This window comes from Ornithodoros turicata, chromosome 3, assembly GCF_037126465.1.
Source record: "Ornithodoros turicata isolate Travis chromosome 3, ASM3712646v1, whole genome shotgun sequence".
NCBI lineage: Eukaryota > Metazoa > Arthropoda > Arachnida > Ixodida > Argasidae > Ornithodoros > Ornithodoros turicata.
The window spans coordinates 69,897,676-69,918,682 of record NC_088203.1 but is presented as its reverse complement, the minus strand read 5'-3'; the positions used below and the strand labels follow the sequence as shown (position 1 = coordinate 69,918,682).

The 21,007-nt window shown below is 42.7% G+C and overlaps 1 protein-coding gene and 1 long non-coding RNA gene across 4 annotated transcripts in view; one reads left to right on the top strand and one right to left on the bottom strand.

The window, feature by feature from the left end:
* The window catches only part of LOC135388584 (CREB-regulated transcription coactivator 1-like), an 80,864-nt gene extending 64,032 nt beyond the window's left edge, over window positions 1–16,832 (top strand). For 2 of the 3 annotated variants that reach the window (XM_064618208.1, XM_064618206.1), the window contains exons 15-16: window positions 5,518–5,559; window positions 11,100–16,832. In XM_064618208.1, the coding sequence (XP_064474278.1) occupies window positions 5,518–5,559; window positions 11,100–11,344 (287 nt within the window). In that variant the 3' untranslated portion in view covers window positions 11,345–16,832. The remainder of the gene's footprint in view (window positions 1–5,517; window positions 5,560–11,099) is intronic. The other variant, XM_064618207.1, reaches the window with a different exon arrangement.
* Window positions 16,833–18,139: 1,307 nt separating this feature from the next.
* On the bottom strand, window positions 18,140–21,007 carry LOC135387272 (uncharacterized). Its single transcript, XR_010420998.1, has 3 exons — window positions 20,922–21,007; window positions 20,773–20,865; window positions 18,140–18,191 (listed from the first exon to the last, which is right to left on the bottom strand). It is a non-coding gene; the product is annotated as an uncharacterized LOC135387272 (long non-coding RNA).

The window sequence follows — 21,007 nt, the reverse complement described above, 5'->3', positions numbered from 1 at the left end:
GGTTTCAAGGAATCAAATGAGAGGTTAAGGGGCTGGGCTGGTCAGTAGTACAAATGGAGCCTCAGCAAAATATGCCAAGCTTACATAATTACTTGTTTTGTGTGCTTGTCCGTCTGAGAGGCAACCCTATGTGGAGTGACCATATACGTATGGTCTGACTTATGAGGGTTATACTTGATTCCTCACGAATCAGTTTAGGACCAGTGCTAGCTAGACCCGATTTCTCCCCGAATTCCAGTCATGTATCAGGTTGTACCAGGTATCATGTGCACTATTTAGTAGCAGCACGGTCCCTCACTACTCTTTCTGGTCAGGAAACTCAGGCAAAATGTTCCCGTAGGGTTCCCAGGTGACGTGTGGCAGCGCATCGGTCGCTTGGGGGGAGACTTTGGTGTCTGCCGGTGCCTGCGCGTATGGCTTGCAAAGTGTAGCTGGAGGTGTTTGGACATGTTGCACAGAGAGTGGTTCATGATGCTGTACTGGCAGCTGGTGGTGTGGACAAAGTAAGCATCACACCTCAAACCTGGAAAAGTCAGGGAATTTGGAATGTGCTGGCTGGTAGACACCGTGTTTATCAACAAAATAAGACTTTGCTATAAAAACTAGTAACCCTAGAGCTCATTCATGATCGTGCATAGTTCCTTAAAGAAATGACTCTTCTTTTTCTCTTTCTCTCTATCTTCATTCTGAATTGCAAGCAAAAGGCAAGGATCACTGAAGATATTTTCTGCCTTTTCCCCTTCTTCTCTTGTTCCAGCTCTTATTTATTTGTCATCAGATAGCACCACATTGTTCTAGTAAATGTAATTTTTGGGCAACTCCGACATTTCTTTCTGAGTTATGAAAACATTTGGTCCTTTCCAAGCAAAATTCTATGTACCATTCCACCATTTCAGATATTCTGTTCAGTGGAATATCCTGAAACTAATCTACCTCGTATGCCGAGGCTATCTACAAAGCAATGACTTATTCGCCGCTGAATTTGACACGTGTATCTTGTTAGCCAATTTTTTGTTTGGAATATGCTATCATGACACATTTTAGTAACAGGGAATTTTATTTTATGTTTTTAACCCTGCTTAAATCATCTTGTAATCACGTTCAATTAAAATTTAGAGCATCAGAAAAAAATGACAACGAAAGTTGCAACCTGTGCTCAGTCAGTAGCCCAAAATTTAGGTTCATTGAACCGAGTTTTACCGATTCAAACCACATTGAGCCGGTACGAGTGTTAATTTTTTCTGCTCCAAGTCTGAACTGAAATGAACCTCCAAAGATAACGAGTAATCTGGAAAAAGAAAAGGCAAGTAAAAATAACGTCCCTCCAGTCTTCGCTGAAAACAGGCAAGTGCTATGAAAACATTGTCGGCTCCACGAGGATGTCTCCCCCGAACGACGTGATTCCCCTCAAGCGGGAACTATGGTCCCTAAGTGACCTTGTTTATTGTATTGGAACAGAGTTTCCTGACCAGAAAGAGTATTGAGGGACCATGGTAGCAGTTTGTATGCATGTCTCATGTAAATATTATATATTTGAGTGCAACAATAAAGTATCCGAAGCACATTTAATGTTACAACAGGTGGTGCTTGTCACCATAAATTACGAGGCACTTAGGTGTGACCAATATACACACCGTATTTGCACAAATTCAAAATGACCCCGATTCTAATACGACCCCCACTCTGAAACCGTCAAAACAAGAAAAACTGTTTGCTGATAACTTTAGTAGAATTTCGGTGATACGAATTCTTTTCCGGTCCCAAACGGAATGCCTATTCTTCCCAGTTACAGTTCGGATGGTAACAAAGCATTATCACAGATTATACAAGCGAGCCGAGGAGGCTACGGCGTTTGCTCCCCCATGACGCGTACGCCCCAGTCTTCTGGTTCCATGTCTGGTTCTCTTATATCATGTTATGCAATGCAAGCAATGACTCTCCCTCTCGTGGTGGAGGAGATAAGATGAAAGGGTTTAGACGGCCCTGGACCTCATCATCTTATCTCTGTTTTTGATATTTTAACCTGCTTGCCCTTGCAACAATAAACTGGGGAGCTGTGTGACATCACACTGGTTTATGAAGAGAGCAACCAGAACACGTGGAGGGAACATATCGAGACAACTTCAGCCATAATAAGAGACTTGCTGATGTGTGGCAGAGCTCGTGGAAAGCGATACGCGACTGGAAAGCACGTACTACTCAGCCTTATGAATCATCTCGCAACTGTCACAAATGATGAAGCCTCAAATGCGATACAACCAACCTCTTTCACTAAGTGATGTGCTTGCGTGGTTTCGATTCCAAAACGACTCTGATTTTTTTGCATTCTATATTTTGGAAAAAAAACTCGTCTTGCAATCGTGCAGATATAGTATGCGCTTTGAAGGCTCGTTCACACATGCGCTTCAAAAAGCGGTGCCGCCTCAGCATTCGCAGCACCACCGAGAAGGACCTGTCACACATAGCCAGTTGTTGTTGTTGCATACGTCAAGATCGTACTGACACTTGCAGTGCTCTTCCTCCAAATTTATCAACATGGCATCATCAATCGTTGGAACAACAGGCGTGGCACAATATAACACAGATGCAGAGAAAGAATTGCAGAAGAAGAGAGACACATGTTTACCTACCGACGACCAGCACACGGTCGTGTACAAGTCCTATTTATTTTCGCCGATTCTGTTTTTTGCACAGATTCATAGCTCATCATTGGCAGCTCAAACCACAAACATCTATTGGTGACAATAAATTTACTCACACTGTATCACCCCCCCCCCCCCCACACACACACACACACAGAGAAAGAGAGACAGACAAACAAACAGACAAAGGACAAAAGATCCCAGTGCGGTATCGGGAGGCCCGCAGGCACCAAAAGGAAGCCACTTCCACCCCTCCGAGCACTCCGATTGGCTGAATGAAAAAGCATTTGTGGAACAGTGCTGTGAAGCTCAATCGCTTCTTGAAAGCTGTCTGGATACGGCTTGCGTCTCAGACAGGGGCGGATCCAGACCCTCGGTTGGAGGGGGGGGGGGCGGTTTCTTTGTCCGAGCACGTAGTGGGGGAGGGGGTGAGGGAAGTTCAATGTATAAACTGATGTTTTTTTGGGGGGGCGATCCCCCCCTGGATCCGCCACTGGTCTCAGAGGGTACGGCGCCGCCTCAAGAAACGCATGTGTGAATAAACCTTAACTGTGCGTGGCTTATTGGACAAAAGGGAACAAATAATAACCCAATAACACCCAATCTCACCACGTGTTATAGATAGGGCCTGACTTTTTAGGGTTAAACCCGTATCCGCCCGATATTTACCCCCCGAACGAAGTCTGTAAAATTCGGGTTTAACCCGAATCTACCCGAAAACATCCGGGTCGCGTGGCACACTCATAAGCGTGCATTAAAATAAAGTTTGATAACGTTGCTAAACATTAGTTCCATGTTAAGACAAATTTTTATTAAACAAAAAAAATTCACCTGAATACACCCGAATTCCTGACAACAGAATATGCCGTAACGGGATTTAACCCGAATACACCCGAATTTTCAAATGAAAAATATCACCCGATATTTACCCCCCGAATTTGGCCAAAAATAAAACCCGAAAAAGTCAGGCCCTAGTTATAGATTTGAAAATAGCACCCAATTCTTTGCTGCTGAGTACGGGAAAGGCGTTTAGCCTGAAAGAGTCAAACCCTACATATACGATATTTCTCCACAAGTAATGTCAATCTCTGCATACCCATAGGAGAAAGTTGTGTGATGGACATGCGTTCGAGTCTGTGTTATGGGCAGACTGAAAACATATAGTTTGTGAGGGCTACGCTCATAAGCACCAAGATGCAAGCGTGGCAATGCACAACGAAGCTCAAACCAGCAAATCACTGGTTTGAGCTTCGTTGTGCATTTTCGTCTACTAATTCGTGTTGCCAATTGCTTAGGCTTGTTTCATCATGGGTATGTCATTACTTTCCCACACACTTTACTCCACCTTTTGGCTGTGGCCATTCGTGGGTCACTGTAGCCATAACGATGGGCTTCCCAGCGGGATAAATGGAGACTTTTTTTAGTTCACACACAACCACAATTATATGTACAGACACTACCCACAAATGGCCATGGGAATTTGAAGAGGAAAATGCATTTCCAGACAAAATTCAGGAAACCAACGCAACCTAAGCAGCTTCAAAAAGCTTCTTGGCCATTCAATGAGTTGGAGATTCTATTACCGAGGCATCAGTGGTAGCGCACCCATCCTTGAAGCTTTTTGAAGCTGCTTAGATTGTGTCGTTTTCTTGAATTCTGTCTGGAAATGAGTTTTCCTCCTCAAATTCCCACAGAGATTTCTGGGTACTGTCTGTATCCAATTGTGGTTCTGTGTAAAGTAAAAATGTTTTGCTGATTCGAACTTTGTTGTGTATTTTCGTGTAATTCGTGTTGCCCGTTGCTTAGGCTTGTTTCATCATGGATTTCGTCCACCATCTAGTTATGCTATTTTATCAGTCATGACATACTGTCATTCTTCAGATTCCCTTGGCACTGTCCCACATACTGTTTCATAGGAACCTGCCAAGCTCTGTATATACCAAAAAAATGTGTAATGTGTTTATGATTTGCTTACAAAATATATATTAGGATGCTTACTGTAACATGATGTCATCAACCATCTTCCAAGTGCTTCAAAAATGTTTTGGCACTTTTGTATTCAGTGTTATTTACAGACAGCACAACACAATAAACCGCTGACAACAAATTTTTTCAAACTTGAACTTAAATTGAATATAATTTGTATAAAATAAAAATCAGAAATATAATATAAATCAGATAAAAATTAAATATAATCTAGAAAAATAAAAATTAATAATACTTAAATAATTTTAGACAGATTTTAATGATATTGTTTGAAAACTACAATAATTATTGAGAGAACACCTAACTTTGTAAGACGAACATGACAACATGTGGCATCCATATGTCGTGTGAATTTGTGGTTGTTTGCGGACATGATGTGCAACATGGCAACTACAACACGCAGGTGCTGTAGCACTTCCGCAGTAAATGGGAAGTGGACAGACTAAAAAATTGTGGAAGTCAGGATGACTCTGATGCCACAGAGTTACATGGTGAACGTATTCCTTGTTCCACAATGGCACCGCACAAAATTTACATAATCACCAAACTTGAGCCTTAGCTCAGTGCAGACTTCTTTTTGTCATAGGATGAACTGAAAATGATCGAAGTAATATGCCTTGAATGCAAAACAACTGAAAATTATGCTAGTCCTCACATTAATTTTTTCCTTTCCATTTCTGCTTTTATAATATTGCAATTTTGTTAATGCTGTGTACGATTTAGTGGTTTAATACATAGACATAACTTTGTGTTTCGTGTACCCTTTGGTAGTGGTATAAAGGGGCTCAAATATAATTTCAGTTGCATCAAGATGCAAACTAGGCTTTGTGACAAAGTACATAGCATCATTCCACGACTTAGGATAGTAGAAAATATTTTTCTTTGACAGACCCACATTGGCCACATGACCAGTTTCAATTTCAATGCAGTGGTGAGTGCTTTTACTCTAGCTTTCTGTCATTGTTTTGCAAATGCGTGTTGTCTTCAGCACATACGTGCCTACAATCCTAATGGGCGCCCAAAATTTTAGCAGAAGTATGGTATAGGAGGGAGCGATAAATTACTAGCATGTGGGGAAAACTATTTTCCTGATAACTGCTCCATAATCTGCTCTTCGACACGCACATGGATAACACCATCACACAGCAAAAGGTTCTGTCACACCATCGTTAATGTGCTTCTGGTGTGAGGAAAGGCATATTCAAAACTCTAAGGCAGTGTTTCTCAACCGGGGTTCCATGAGCCTTGTCCTGAAGTTCCACGAACTGGATACTGTTCAGCACCCGTGAGTGTAACGTGACCGCCTACCAAGGCTCGCTCTCGGACAGCCTTGTTATTGGACCGTGCTTGACACATGATTGTTGACATTGGGATTGACATCAAGGGTAGAACTAGCATCTGTCATCTTCATCCGTTAGCACAACCCTCAACTCAACCTGACAATTTCTCAGCACCACACTTTTGCTTTTCTCTTGTGCTTCAAAAGCATTACAAGCACCTGGAAAGCCGAAACTACTTTGGAGAAACTTCAGAGCTAGTCTCCTGCCTACGTGGACTTGGGATTTACGAGCATCAGTGGCAACCCACAATGCGTTATCCGTGGGGAAGTATTGTGAAGCAGTTGAGTGAACCGGCAAACCTCAAGCGACATCTTGCGATGAAACAATAAAACAGTTACATAAATTATAATTAAACGATTAAATAATCGGTTATACAGAACAAAAATTTGCTAGTTGTACGACATCTAGTTGGCCTCACCCACTTCTACACAGTTGCCCCAGTGTAGTAGGTTCCTTGAGTTCGTGCTGTCACGATCACGGGTTCCCTCGAATAACACAAGTTGAGAACCACTGCTCTAAGAAAAACAGGTTACAGTATCATCCATCAATAAACAATGCACACTCTTTCAGTAAATTCTGCTACATCTGTGGAAAACAGCATACCCCAGCCCTGTTTGTTAACTAATTCCTGTTCAGCAATTTACAGCTAAGAGATAAAGATAAGATAAGAGGCTACAGAGCCATTTATGAGGAGAGTTTGGCCATTCTGTGATCTTTTGCCACTCGGAGATGGGGGGCTGCCATCATTGTTCTGCCCACTTGGCCGAGATGAAAGCTGAGTCACGGTAGCACGGAGGATTTCAAGGCGATAGCTCTGATCCAAAATGGTGCCACTGGCCTTGGTGCCACCCATCATGTGATGTCAAATGGCGCACTTTGAGACAGGCTCCTCCCAATGGGCAAACTCTCCTAATAAATGGCTCTGAAAGGCTATAAGTACTACCACCATCAGTGGCAAGATTCGTTTCGAAAATTAGTTACGATGCATGGCATCTGCACTCGCATTAGCGACAGAATAGGGGGAGCTTGAAAATGCTGCATGCAAGTGAGTAATGATCTGCGCAGTGTGCTACGAAAATCTTGTTATGCAGTGGTACAGCTTGGGACAAAAGTTTACGGAACACGGCACCTGCGTATGTCTTCATCGGAGCGCTTCTCTGCTAGCTATCATGAAGCGATCGAATAGGAAACGGGTGGCAGGCTATTCTATCCATCTCTCAATATGTATGTCCACTCCTCTTTGCTGCTAGGTTGTCGCTCCATTGGAGAAATGCGATACCCCGGTGTTCCATAAACTTTTGTCCCAAGCTGTACATGCTGTGTGTTGTCGGTGCTCACTTGTCTCTTGCACGTACGTTGGTTGGGTATTACTGTCCAGTTTGTATTTATAGCATCCCATTTAAACATCCCGATAAATAAAAGCCACCGCTGACGCGGCCTTCTCATTAACTTATCGAGGGCCCTATATTGACTGAATGTTGTTTGTCTCACCCTCACCACATTCTCCCCTGTTCACCTCACCTCACCACATTTTCATTCTCTCCATTGCATTCCTCTTGCCTTGAATGTATGAACGTCAGAGTGAGCAAGATAAGGTAGCTCAGTTAACCCGTAATAAAGAGGTGTGCATTGTAGTCCTGTTGCTGATGCTCACTGTTTTCTCTTTGACTGCCTTTCTGGTGTTGCCCCCAGAACCCACAGAAAACTACTTTTCAGTGTGTTACCTACACCTCAATTTTTAGGCAGCTTAGCATTTTGGCACTGATTGTACGTCAGTAAGCTCATACTGCGGGTTCCACCACCATTATTAATCATTGTGCCATTACATTTATTTCCTCGTACCACGACAAATATGCTTACGCCATAACATTTAATCCTTACACTGTGACATTTAATCATTTTGCCATCAGAATTAATCTTCCTTTCATGATTTTTCATCCTCATTTCACATCATTTAATCCATTTGTCACGCAATTTAATCCACTTTGATATGAAAATCACTTGACCATGACTATACGTGGGTTACGTGACATTTTTGGAGTATTTTGGGACTATATTCCCATGTACAGTCAACCCTCGATTTATGAACACCCTCGGTTCCCCGAAAAATCGTTCATAAATCGAGGGATTCATAAATCGAAAATTCAGTTAACTGGGTACTATCGAGCAAATGGAACAGTATTTCCGAGTTGGGATTGTGTTTATAATGCCATATATTGTGTAATTTTGCTTTTGACCATGCCTTCTGCTGTATCAATCTCGCAAAGAACAGACGTTAGCGCATTCACACTCTGTTTATTATGCAATACTAAATTGTTTAATTGTGCTTTGGACCATGCCTTCCGCTGTGTCAATCTTGGAAAGAAGAGATGTCACCACATTCGCACTCGACTGGTCTCGGATTTCCTCCGGGATTTTTAACCTCCGTTTATTAATCTCCGGGTGACAGCGACCACCTTATTCATCAACTGAGGTCAGGAACACTTGGTCACACCTTGTGCGACCCCGGAAAACCCGTTTGTTGTTCGGATTTCGAGGGGTTAAGAACCGAGGGTGCAATACCTGGAAAACGTTTTGTCCGTTCAGGCGTCATTCATAAGACCACGGAATTATCCCTTTGAAGGTTTCTGTTGACCTCGCAACGATCCGTTCATAAATTGAGGGCAAAAATGCTGGGCAACTCCTAGTTGGTTCCCGGAAATTCCGTTCATTATTCGAATATTGAGGTTCATAAAACGAGGGAAAAATGAATGGAAAAAGTTTGGTTCCCCGTGCTCGTGTTCATAAAACGAGGGAATTCATAAATCGAAGGTTCATAAATCGAGGGTTGACTGTATACGGGTATTACCCATGGCTTTCATTAAAAATTCGAGTTTTTGCATTGCAGTGGGATGCGTGAGATTGTCTATCTGGATTACGGTGTTGGAAAGGAAAGGCTGTGCTTTATCTTCATGCACCATTCCAGGTGTTGTGAGCAGTGTAGTTGTGCATTCATTAACTCCGATGGAGTAATTTGACATACCAAACCTGGTATAACAATCAAACTGTATTGGATTATATCTGGATACGCTAAGCTGGATATCCTGCTGTTGGAAAACCCTTTCCTGACATGTGTTTCTTTGGTGAAGCTGCTTATGAGTTTGTCGCCTGCCTGTTATGGCAATAGTAAAGTGATAGAGATAAGATCTCCCCCACCAGAAGGATTAGGAACATGACAGGATGGAAGACGCAGGTCCGATCACTGTCACTCCATTTTTGGATCTTTAAACCATCGTCGTGTTTCCATGCTATTTTGCCATAACTTGTCTCAGGTGTCACATGACATCACTATGACCGTGTGAAAGCACAGTGGACAAATTGAGCACGGAAATAACTAAAAAGATGGCATAGTGTTAAAGGGAGACTTCGCAACCAAATGGATTTCAAGATTGTGGTATTCCCACAATCATTTACACGAACAGAACACAGTTGTGAAATATCTCACTTGAAAACGAAGGGGGAATCATAAAAGCGACTTTTGAGATTTGAGAAAGGCTATCTTTGACCAGCGTGCGTAGATGGAGGTGCTTCTGCTTTCTTTCTCTGGTCGGCCAGTTATCGCCGTGCAGTAGTCACACCATTCCTGTGCTGCTTCGTGACTTGTGGAAGCTGACTAAACCCTGTTTCTTTCCATAACTGTCTCAGCATTCTGATCCCAAATCTTTGTCCATTGTGTTATTGTGGGAATGTAACACAGCGGCTGTGACCAGCATGCTATACTACTTGTGCGCTGCATACAGACTGACTTCAATGCAATGGCCTTGGGAGGGAGAAATGTCCGCGACTTCCTCTCCACGTTCCTGTTTCAGTTTGATTCCTTTCTGATTTGAGGCATAATTCGTCACATGAGGAAGAAACAAGGTTTATGACAGGATATGTGGATGGTATGCACCAACTATGATGTGCAGCAATTTTTTCTCCGATCGTTCCTAAATCTCCCTTTAACGTGCCACTACGGACCAAATCTCATGTCTGCAGAATCCTACGAAAGTTATGTTACTGAAATCTTCTTGTCTCACTTTACATTCCTGCAAAATATTTTGGCTGTACATGATGCAAAAGCTAGAGAAAATCAGTTTTTGTTTTTGAGAACTGTGACGTCGTGTTAGGCTCCGACGGAGCGCCTGGCAACTCTTTCACGAAGTGCAACGAACATACTTAAAAGATATGTAAAACACCCAATGAAAGATTCATATAAACAGGTGTTCTGTTCCATTCTTACTGATACCATTTCTAGCTCAGTGTTTGACTGATTATGACCTTCATGGCATTTTGCATGTGTCACTTTGTAAACAGCTATGTCGCACAACAATACAGTATATTATAGTATGATGTATGATGTGTATGATAGAAGTATGATGTGGTACACAGCAGTGTATGCTATAGTGCATAGTACTGTATAGTAGGTAGTCCCACAGTATCTCGTTACTGTGCAAAAAACCTGCATTTTTAATGAAAACCATGGGTAATACCCATAGACATGGGAATAGTCCCACAATATCGTAATCCAGATAGACAGTCCCACAGTATCCCATTACAGTGCAGAATCCCACATTTTTAGTGAAAACCATGGGTTAATATACACGGGAGTAGTTCCAAAATACTCCAAAAAAAGTCACGTAACCCACCTATAGTCACAGTCAAGTGATTTTCATATCAAAGTGGATTAAATTGCGTGACAAATGAATTAAATGATGTTAAATGAGAATTCAATGAGAATAATGAAAGGAGGATTAATTCTGATGGCAAAAGGTTTAAATGTCATGTTATAAGGATTAAATGTTATGGCATAAGGACCAGGAAAGGTTATGGCATGAGGATTAATAACGGCGGCAAAACCTGTAGATATTGAGGATAAACATCCGCTGCTACAGACTCAAAGTGAAATTGTGTGCAAATTATATGTATGCTCCTGCTGGTAGTGCTTTTGTGTGTCTTTTATGTGGTTGTTACTAGCTATCATTCGTTTCTGGTGAAGGTGTAAATGCTTTGCGTTATACTATTTTGTAATTCATTGTTAGTGCAGCAGTACATCTAAAGAACCTCTCACACAGTGGGGTTGCATTCTGAAAGTACATAATATGTTGTACAGGCCCTGGTGTGAGTGAGGCCGCACTGCTGAAAGCGCAAGACCTGGCTAAATGCGACCTTGTGTCCCATTCAGCCCTGGCCCAGTTATCAGCCTTCGACTCCAGTGACCTCTTCTCAGCAGAAGAGGCCCTTCGTGCGGGGCTTGACCCAATCGACCTTGATGGACTGCAAATCCTGACGGACCCAGACATGGCGGTCATCAGCGACCCAGCCGCGGAGGAAGCTTTCCGCCTCGACCGGTCGTAGTGGTCGCCACGCCTCTGGCCCCCCGCAGAAGAAGAAGAAGAAGAGGGTGGAAGTGTCACTTCCCCGACAACGGGGACGAACGAGCCTGAAAAGCACCAGGATGGTACGGCGAGGGAGGACCGCCACGACTGAGCGAGGGTCACAATAGCATCGCTCTCTCCATCTTCTGCTGCTGCTGGCAGTTCCTATTTAAAATATGCTAGGAGGCTGAAGCACTTGACGGCATGCAACCTCCCACTTACCGCACCCAGTCGCGTAACTCTGTGCAAAATTACTGGTGCCACTTAACAAGCTGTTAGAGCATCAATGAATCGGGAGAGTATGCAAAATATTGCACCCAAACGAAACTTGTTTTCGTTGCTCATTTCAATAACGACGACATCTCCATCCAATGAGGGACTGAGCTGGAAAGCGGTATGCTACGTGGATAGTTTGATATCATATCAGTGCAGCAGACGGTAGAGTCGTCAAAAAGAATAGAAGGAGAAAGAAAGGAAAATCATACTGATCAGCATAAAATACATTTGACGGGACATTTGTCGGCCATGTTACCACCCACCATGTAACGTTGAGGCTTTCACAATTTAGTGTTTAATTTGGGTTGTAAGATCTTTCATTGCTTTGACACCCAGCATTTAACTCAGTTGTGTGACGCTGATCTCCTTAAGTACTTAATGGCTTTAGTATATTAAATCTACGCATGTCTGACAAGTACGGTGTTTTGTAATACCTGTCTTGTGCAGCTGTATGCTCATCTTTGGGTCCCTTCATCTCAAACTTTTCTGGATCTCTGTCATGCACAGGCACCAGGTTTTATCTTAGATGTGAATAGAATAAGAAGCGTTTTGTGATATTCTGTGTGACGCAATATGAGATCTTGAAGGTTACGTTTTGACTTTTTCCTCATTGCATCTGAGCTTTGCTTGAGGGCACATTTGAAGGATGCATTATCTGAGCTTGCTGTCTTGCATTGTGAAGATCAGGATGGAACATGCTGCATGAGATCGATATCACAAACAGGCTTGTCTTGCAGTCCCCTAAAGGTGCACTCTCAGAGAACCATTCAGTGTGCACTGCGTCACTAGTGATTATGCTAGATGGTGATGAAACAATATTTGTCCATGTAGAAATGCTGCTTCAGAAGCCAAAGTGAGCACAAAGTCTGCGCTCAATGAAATCTTCCCCAGAAGACACTGTAGTATTGTGAAGAGACAGGCACCAACTGTGACTTGTCCAAAGTTGGCAATAATGACAGGTTTTGAAAGCCTGAATGACAAACACTATCATGCAGGACAGAGATGGAGAGAGCGTATGAGCATTCTTTCCAACTTCATCCTTCTTGAATGCCATCCCATGCACACCACCATGTGAGATACATATTTTTCTTCTTTAAGATGTGTACAAATACTTCACCATCTTTGCATTATGGGAATTGCAGATGTTGTAATGCAAGGGAGTTGCTCCTCATTGTGGAGACACTGTACAGTTTTTAAGCCCTTTGTCTTGCCACAAGCACACGCTGTTTGTTTCTTCCCCTTTAAATTGTGTTCGTTCAGCATGAACCTTTTGCCAAACCTTAGTGTGTGTGTGTCAGTCATCTCCCTCATGTGGTGCAGACTGTTCTTAGCTCTGGGGAAGCGTATTATACTGCAAAAACGGGATAAATACCATAAAGTATATGTAAAATTAAGCAGATACGTTGGTAAAATGAGAAGGAATTGTGCCATCCTCAGATGATGCTGGAAAGATGCTGTAATACTTGAGAGTGGAAGCAAGGGACTCATTCAGTTCTGATTTCACATAGAAGCTTCATGTGAGCCATCCTTTTATGCTTGCACTGGTTTTCATACACTGCAGCTCTCCATGCAAAGGTCAATACAAATGACAGGTAAAAAATAAGAGAATATTATATGTCATTTCTGCTGTATGGACGCACGTGCAACTGTAAAATTGAATCTGGCTTTGCATCCGCATTCTTGCTGGTGACTTCTTAGACTAGGATATTTCACAGTCAGTTAATGTGGTTGTTGCACTGGCCTGTTAGTCATGCACAGCTTTTGACTGACCGTAATCTAAGCCAACGGTACAGCCAAGGCATAGATTTGTAAATTAATGCAAACTGCTATGATAGTAGAAAGCACAAATTCTAACTATCGCACAAAAATTAATGGCCCATTTAACTGTAACTCCTCTAACGTTCTTTATCTCATTCAATGCAATGAGTGTGAGGCCCAATATATCTGTCGAACAGCTACATCCTTCAAAATCCAATTCAATAACCACACATCCGACGTCTCAAAGAAACCTAATCTGCTAGTGTCTCGACATTTTAGTAAACCCGGCGATTCAATCAACGACATATCCATTTTCGTTCTGCAATCGGGTTTTCAATCCTAACGCCTTAGAGAACAACTTCAACGCAAGCACCCTTCAATATTTATTATTACTAGTATATTTGTCTTTCAGCTCATCGTTCTGCCGAAATTATTTTTGCCAAGCAAAACAAAAGAAAGGAAAAAAACAGTGACATCGAGAAAGAGGTTACACCAATATGTATGCACGGTCATCCAGGGGATGCACCCAGGCTTATGTCTACAATCAGATAGACTAGAAGCAGGGGACTTCCTTAGGACCCGTATTAGTGCGCTTCTAAGGAGGAAATAAAGGGCCAGACAAAAAGAGACGCACGATGAACACCAGCCAAGCATTGCACGTGCTACGAGGAGCCGATGTTCAAACTCAAAATGTCCGCCAAATCACACAGATGAAGAGCGATCCGTGCAGAGAAACTGTGTTACGCAGTGAAGCGCATTGTGCAGCGATGCTTTCTATCATTATTAAACAAAAACGAAGAAAGATATGAATTTTTTGTTGTGACGAGCACATGCAGACTTTATACAACACCATAAATCGAAATGCCCATGCAGACTCATCACTAAACCCGTCGCCACTCAAAGTAATTGACCCGCTTTCGCTGCATTACTTTTAAGCTTTGAAACTCATCTTTTACGTCATGGTTAAGTCAAAATGACATAGGGTCACGGTCCGAGATTAGGGCTGAGATGCTGCGAAGGAAAACTAGGGATAAATTTCCCTTGAAATGACATTGACATTGACTCCTGGTTGCAGTTTGGATATCAATGTTATAAAGATATTTTTTTATTTAGCACATGCTATGGGATGAGCCTGCACACCATTCTTGAAGGCCTCATGGAAGACAGTGAAAATGTTGTAGTAAGACCAAGTGTATGTGAAACAAAATTTACAACTTGCTTATGACATTTTTGCTTCAGAAACCTGTACTTGTTCACCTTTCAATTTATGCCTCAGAAAGCTGTTTCTCAAAATTTTTGGCATGTGGGACACAAATTTTTCTAACAGTCCAATGCTTTCCAGTGCATGTGAGGATGGTATTGTATTTGCATACTTGCCACAGTGGTGTGGTGCCACAGTGTGATGACTGTTGTAAGTTTGGTCATACAGAGGTGTGACCCATGAGAGGATGCACAAAATGTTGTGATCAACGTGGTGTGGTCTGGTACCTTTATTCCCAAAATAAGATTGTTCCGATAAAATCTTGCATCACATTGTACTTGCGACATGAACACTCGTGAAAGCCAGATGGGATTTACGAGAATTGAAGACGGGATATTTAAAATATACATATATATTAATTCGGGCAACAAGAAATCATGCTGATGCTCTTGCAATGACTGAGTGTGAAGAAGCAAAGTGCACGGAAAGATGTATGTTTTGTACTTAGCAGTGTTATTGCTGTTATTATTTGTAAGTAGTACTTCAAATATTGAAGATGTAAGGTCCATAGTCTGTACATCTCTTTTTACATTGCCCCAAGATTAGACGTTTTGAAATACCCAACAAGTACTAAGAACTGTTCTGTTGAGCGTCAAAAAATTGGCGAAGCAATGGAACTTCACAAATGGAACTTCACACGCTGTGCACACAGCATCCCCACATGCTATGTGAATGGGCCATAGAAACATCCTGCCCCAGTTGCGTAAAAGGATATGCCCCCTCGAGTGCTTTGAACTATACCATGACAGCAATACAGAGGTAACAAGTTCCAAGAAGGTACATGACCTCTTGTTGGCATGTTTCAAGAGCTGGCAACTGTGCTCAGAGAATTGTGTTTTCCCTGTCACTGACAGATGGTCAGCATGTAGCATCACTCACTACGGTGACATAAAGATCAGCACCTATGATGGCATTTGACATAATTTAAAAAATAAGGAAAATAAGCACTCTTCTGTACAGAGAGTCACCTGGTACATTTGTTCAGTGGGATTTCATGCAAAGCGTCAGTATGTACATGGGGAGGGTAATGAAAGGGAAAATATGTACTGACAAGCGTTGGTCAAACTGGTCAGGCTAACCTCAATGTTCATTGTTTTAGTTAAACCACACGTGTGCCAGCACATGAGTAATACGTAGCATTGCTCTTCGTATCAGAGGGCAGCCAGCCCTTTTATTGTGCTCTCTGAGGATATTCAGGCAAAGCCGCAGGTTCAAAGTATGGTAGGTCAGCTATGAAATTGATTACATGATAGATATTATGTGACCTCGTATGCGAGACACCAGAACGCTTGCTTATCACTGTGTTTTGGGAGGGAAGTGGACCCAAGTACATTTTACTTGCATTGCATTTTTCTCTGCACATTGTTTGTTAGAATCCGATCAGTGAGTTGTTGTATGAAAAGCAACTAGGGTATACTCTGAAGGGTCGCATTACATGAGTAACAGTATTTGTAAGAAGGGGATTGGCAGACGTCTTCATTATAGTTCACTGGCGAAAGACACACGTGAAATGGAGATGACCCTGAAAGTACAAAAGAAAAGTACTGTTATTTGAAAGAGAGTCTGTATAATATTGCTTCTCAAGACAGATCCCTTCTATTTCCAGGTGTTGCTTTATCTTCATGCACCATTCCAGGTGTTGTGAACAGTGTAGTTGTGCTTTGTATAGCTACGGTACCCGGTGTTTGGACAGCATTCAGAATGCCACCTGTGCAGGTTGCTGTGGGGAAGAATGATTGTACATTGATGGTAGTGACCTTGTTGAAAATAATGTGTGTGAATGCACCCTTATTTGCATTCTCATGTATAGTACTGTACAGTATCGACACTTCTTGGAAAACTGCCATTCATTAACTCCGATGGAGTAATTTGACATACCAAACGTGGTATAACAATCAAACTGTAAAGTAAACCATGCATGTGTCTTGCAAAGTCATCAGAAGCCATCTTTAATTATTTGTTTCTCAACCTGTAGGAGGGTGGCACCACACAAAATCTTCTTTGACCGATTGGCGGTGCTAGTGGACGAACAGAAAGGGCTGACAAGTGGGGGGTACACTGCACTGTAATTTTTACATCCCACCCCTATGCTCAATTATATTTTGTTGTTGCGATGGCCATTTGTACAGGAATTTTTGATGAATGAAGAATAATCATCATTTTTCAACTCTGAGTCTGTGTTAGTCTCAATGTTGGTCTTGTGATGCAGCTTATATAATATTGCCTGGGCTGGCTTGGGATATGCAGATGGGTCAAGGCTGGCAACATGGGGAGGAAGTAACTTTTTCATAGAGTTGTTGCAAACTTTATCGAAGCTTTAAACGATAAGGTCCAATAATTTAAATAGTAAGGTCCATAGAAGGCTCCGTGCCTTGTTTCTTTGTTTTTTTTTCTTCTCAGCTCACGCACTGCTTATACATGCTTGAGCTGTGCCACTGTACATCACCGGTCATGTGAGGGGAGTAGCATACGTCACGACGTCCTTTCGTTCTGCGATGTGGTCTTTTCACGAGGGGAAGGATTTTTCAAAGGTGTGCGGAACGGAGCCCTCACGCTTGCCCTGTAAGTTTACCTACGCTCATCGTTCTTTCACAGGAACTCAGTTTATTCTTTGGAGAACACTCTGCACTGAAAAACGAAGAAAAAATTAGTAGTCTAGGAGAGGTGGGATGTCGCCACTCCATCGACTGATTCTTCGTCTCATGGTCATAAAGATATGCCCAGATCTCATCTACAGTGCAGACATTCTTTAAAAAGGTGTCCTTATTTCTTATATCTTTGCGTAGGTTTGTATTGGTTTTGAGGGATCAGAAGTAATATTCTTCTTATTATGTTTTATGACATATTTTGATGCATCTGAAAAATCCCAGGCAGTTAAAGCGTTGTATAGGGAATGCCTTCTGCATGGGCCTTACAATGATTTGAAGTCACAGAAAGCACATTGTTTGCTCCCGTTTGCATCAGTGATCTTCATCATTTTGTCATTCCGCCTATCATTTTCCGATATTGTCGTTTTGTTTTGTGTCTTTCGTAGCCTCGTAAAAACAACGTATTTTATGACCGACATAGACGTTTTACACGTAAAGAATGTCAACAAAAATGATATTATATGGAGGCCTCAACAGTGGGATACAACATTCCCACCACAACCTATGGTCACAACTGAACTGTGAGCTGTGCTGAAGATTTTTTTCACACATTTCTGAAATTATTAAATAAGCTTTCAGGAATAGTTAATCTTTTTGTAAGCAGTGGCAAACTTGTTTTAACAGACGAGAATTTGCATAGTTTCCCTGAGGTGTCTTTTGTTTTGCAAAGCCTCCCATATGTGCTACAGCACCGTGCAAATTGTTGATGTCACAAAGCCAAGCAGTACATTAACGGTGACATGGTCCAATTTCTCGGGATCACTTGCAGTCTGTTTTCCGGAAAAAGCGTGGCTGGATTTCTGTCCACTGTTGCACATAAGATTTGAGCGTGGCGAGTTGAAGTTCAGAGACTCCATGGTTGCGACACAGAATCCAAGAGTACACTGTAATGAGAAATTGTGCGGTAATTTTATGGCATTTTATCACAACCTGTTTACTGGCAAAGTACATAGTTAATTGTTACTGCTCAGGCACACCACAAAACATACGAGGGTTTATGCATAATGTAAAACCCCCAAGTTGTTTTGAAAGTAATGCCTGTTGGGGCATAACTCCTGTATATTGAAAACACGAGACATGTGGATCATCATTCATTTTATAGAGTAACTCTTCCTCTGCAAGCTGCTATTACTCAATAATGTCTCAATTAGCCGCAATGCATTTGCGATACCTCTCAACAAGAGGCGTTCCAATGGGGGGCGAGAGGGGCAGGCCATGGCAGGTTGGCTGGACGTGTGTATAGTGGAAATGAATAGAATTTGAATTTACGATCTTGGCAGTCCAAATGAGCACTTTCTTTTCTTTGTTTACAGAGCTTCCGACAGCAGTGAGAGAGGGGAGGGGGGCTGCATGTTTACTCTGCTCCGGGGCAAACTCGCCTCGGGACAGCTCTGCTCTCAACCCACCGCTCAAAGCCGTGTTGGAAAAAGTCTTTGGGACACCCCTTTACCCAGGTTCGAATTGCCGCTTTCATCTCCTCTGTACCCGAGAACTGTCGTCCCCATAAGCTATCCTTCATCCTCGTGAATAGTTGAAAGTCCGAGGGTGCCAGATCGGGCCTGTATGGAGTATGTGGCACCACTGACCATCTCATTTGCGCAAGAGCCTGCGATGTTGCAAAAGAAGCGCGTGGGCGTGCATTATCGTGGTGCAACTGGATTCCATTCAGCTGGTTCTCTGGTCTTTTCTAGCGGATGGCTGTACGAAGTTTCTTAAAGGAGCAATGAGGTGACATTTAACACCACTCGAAATCCTGCCTCATCTGTCAAGTGTTCACCAGGAGCCACCATGCAAAATATTTTCGCTCGGTGGTGCGTTATAGCAGTGCAATGGAATTTACAAAAAACGGTCTGAGAAAGCAGCTGTGGACGGCCGACACGATGCTCTCGTGACGTGGTGAAGGCTCCGTGCCTTGTTTCTTTGTTTTTTTTCTTCTCAGCTCACGCACTGCTTATACATGCTTGAGCTGTGCCACTGTACGTCACCAGTCATGTGAGGGGAGTAGCATACGTCACGACGTCCTTTCGTTCTGCGATGTGCTCTTTTCACGAGGGGAAGGATTTTTCAAAGGTGTGCGGAACGGAGCCCTCACGCTTGCCCTGTAAGTTTACCTACGCTCATCGTTCTTTCACAGGAACTCAGTTTATTCTTTGGAGAACACTCTGCACTGAAAAACGAAGAAAAAATTAGTAGTCTAGGAGAGGTGGGATGTCGCCACTCCATCGACTGATTCTTCGTCTCATGGTCATAAAGATATGCCCAGATCTCATCTACAGTGCAGACATTCTTTAAAAAGGTGTCCTCGTGGGCTTCAAATGCTGCCAGGAGGTCCGAAGACACCTCACTTCTCCTCTCTTTCAAATCAGCTGTTAATTGATGAGGAGCCCACTTGGCACAAACTTTCCAGAATCCCAGGTTGTCGATCATCGTGTAGGCGGCGCTATGACCATAATCAAGTTCTCGAGCGATTTCTCAGACACTGATCTGCCGGTCTTTGTGAATCGTTTCATCCACCCTCATCTGATCCGCAGCTGATCATCTGATCGGTGGCTGCTGTTGATGGCCTCCCACTACGTGGTTTGTCTTCAATGCTTGTTTTACCTTCTTTAAACTTTGTCGCCCATCTTCGCATATTGCTCACATCAATTGTCTCAGTACCATACACATTTTGGAGTCTTCGGTGGATGTCTGCAGCAGTACACCCCTCTTTTGTCAAAAACACACTGACAGCCCTTTGTTTCTCCTTTGCGGCCATGGTCCCGACTGATTTAGAGTGACAGCGATGATGTAAGCCACTGAGAAAGAGTTGCTCTATTTGGAATTGTAAGGAAAATCACATTTCAGTGAGCAGTTTCTGAGAAAATGGCGAACAGGCATTGCTTTCAGAACAACCCTCGTAGCAAATAATTTTTCCTCTTCCGAGTACTGCCTAAATAAAATCTACCTCTTACATCTTGCACACTTTTTGTTGTGCGACAAGATGTTACATCAAATCCTGGTAGAGTAAATTTAGGTCTCGCTGTAAGAGTTCACACTGGCTACTGACATTCTGCGAATATAGTTACAAAAATGTACTTTATCTGTCTTGGAACACTCCAGAGATGCCAATAGCACTGTTCCTAACACACATTTCATCCTGATTAGTCAGTAGAAGACTCATAAATTGTGAGTGCACAAAATTAAGTGGTTCTCAAGTGCTCATGAACGTCCTTGTATCGATACTGGTAATTAATCCTTCTCACACCAGCCACGGTGGAACAGTTGGTAGCATATCCGCCTACTGATCCCAAGGTCGCGTGTTCGATCCCGACTGAGGACGTCAGCAACAGGGTCAACACGTCATCTTCCACGAGGGACGTTAACATGGTGCGCTGGCGTCTATCGTGATCAGAGTTGTCTCACAATGTAAAGCCACAAATTGTCGAGTCTTTCTCACATGGCCAGTTGTAAGTGATTGAGACTCACTTGTGTGATACACGATACGCTGCATGCAGCGATAAATAATGGCGCAGGTGTCATAATCAGCATACAACACCCAGAAGGGACGTTTCTCTGGGTCTGAAACAGAGGCAGTATTTTAGTAGCTTCTACGTTGTGGCAAAAGTGGAACTTACTGCTTGCGAGGAATTGCATCGTCATTTTAGCTGGCTCAGTGTTGTTGCGCACTGTCAGTTCTCCCAAGATCCTGTTGAAGTGTCCA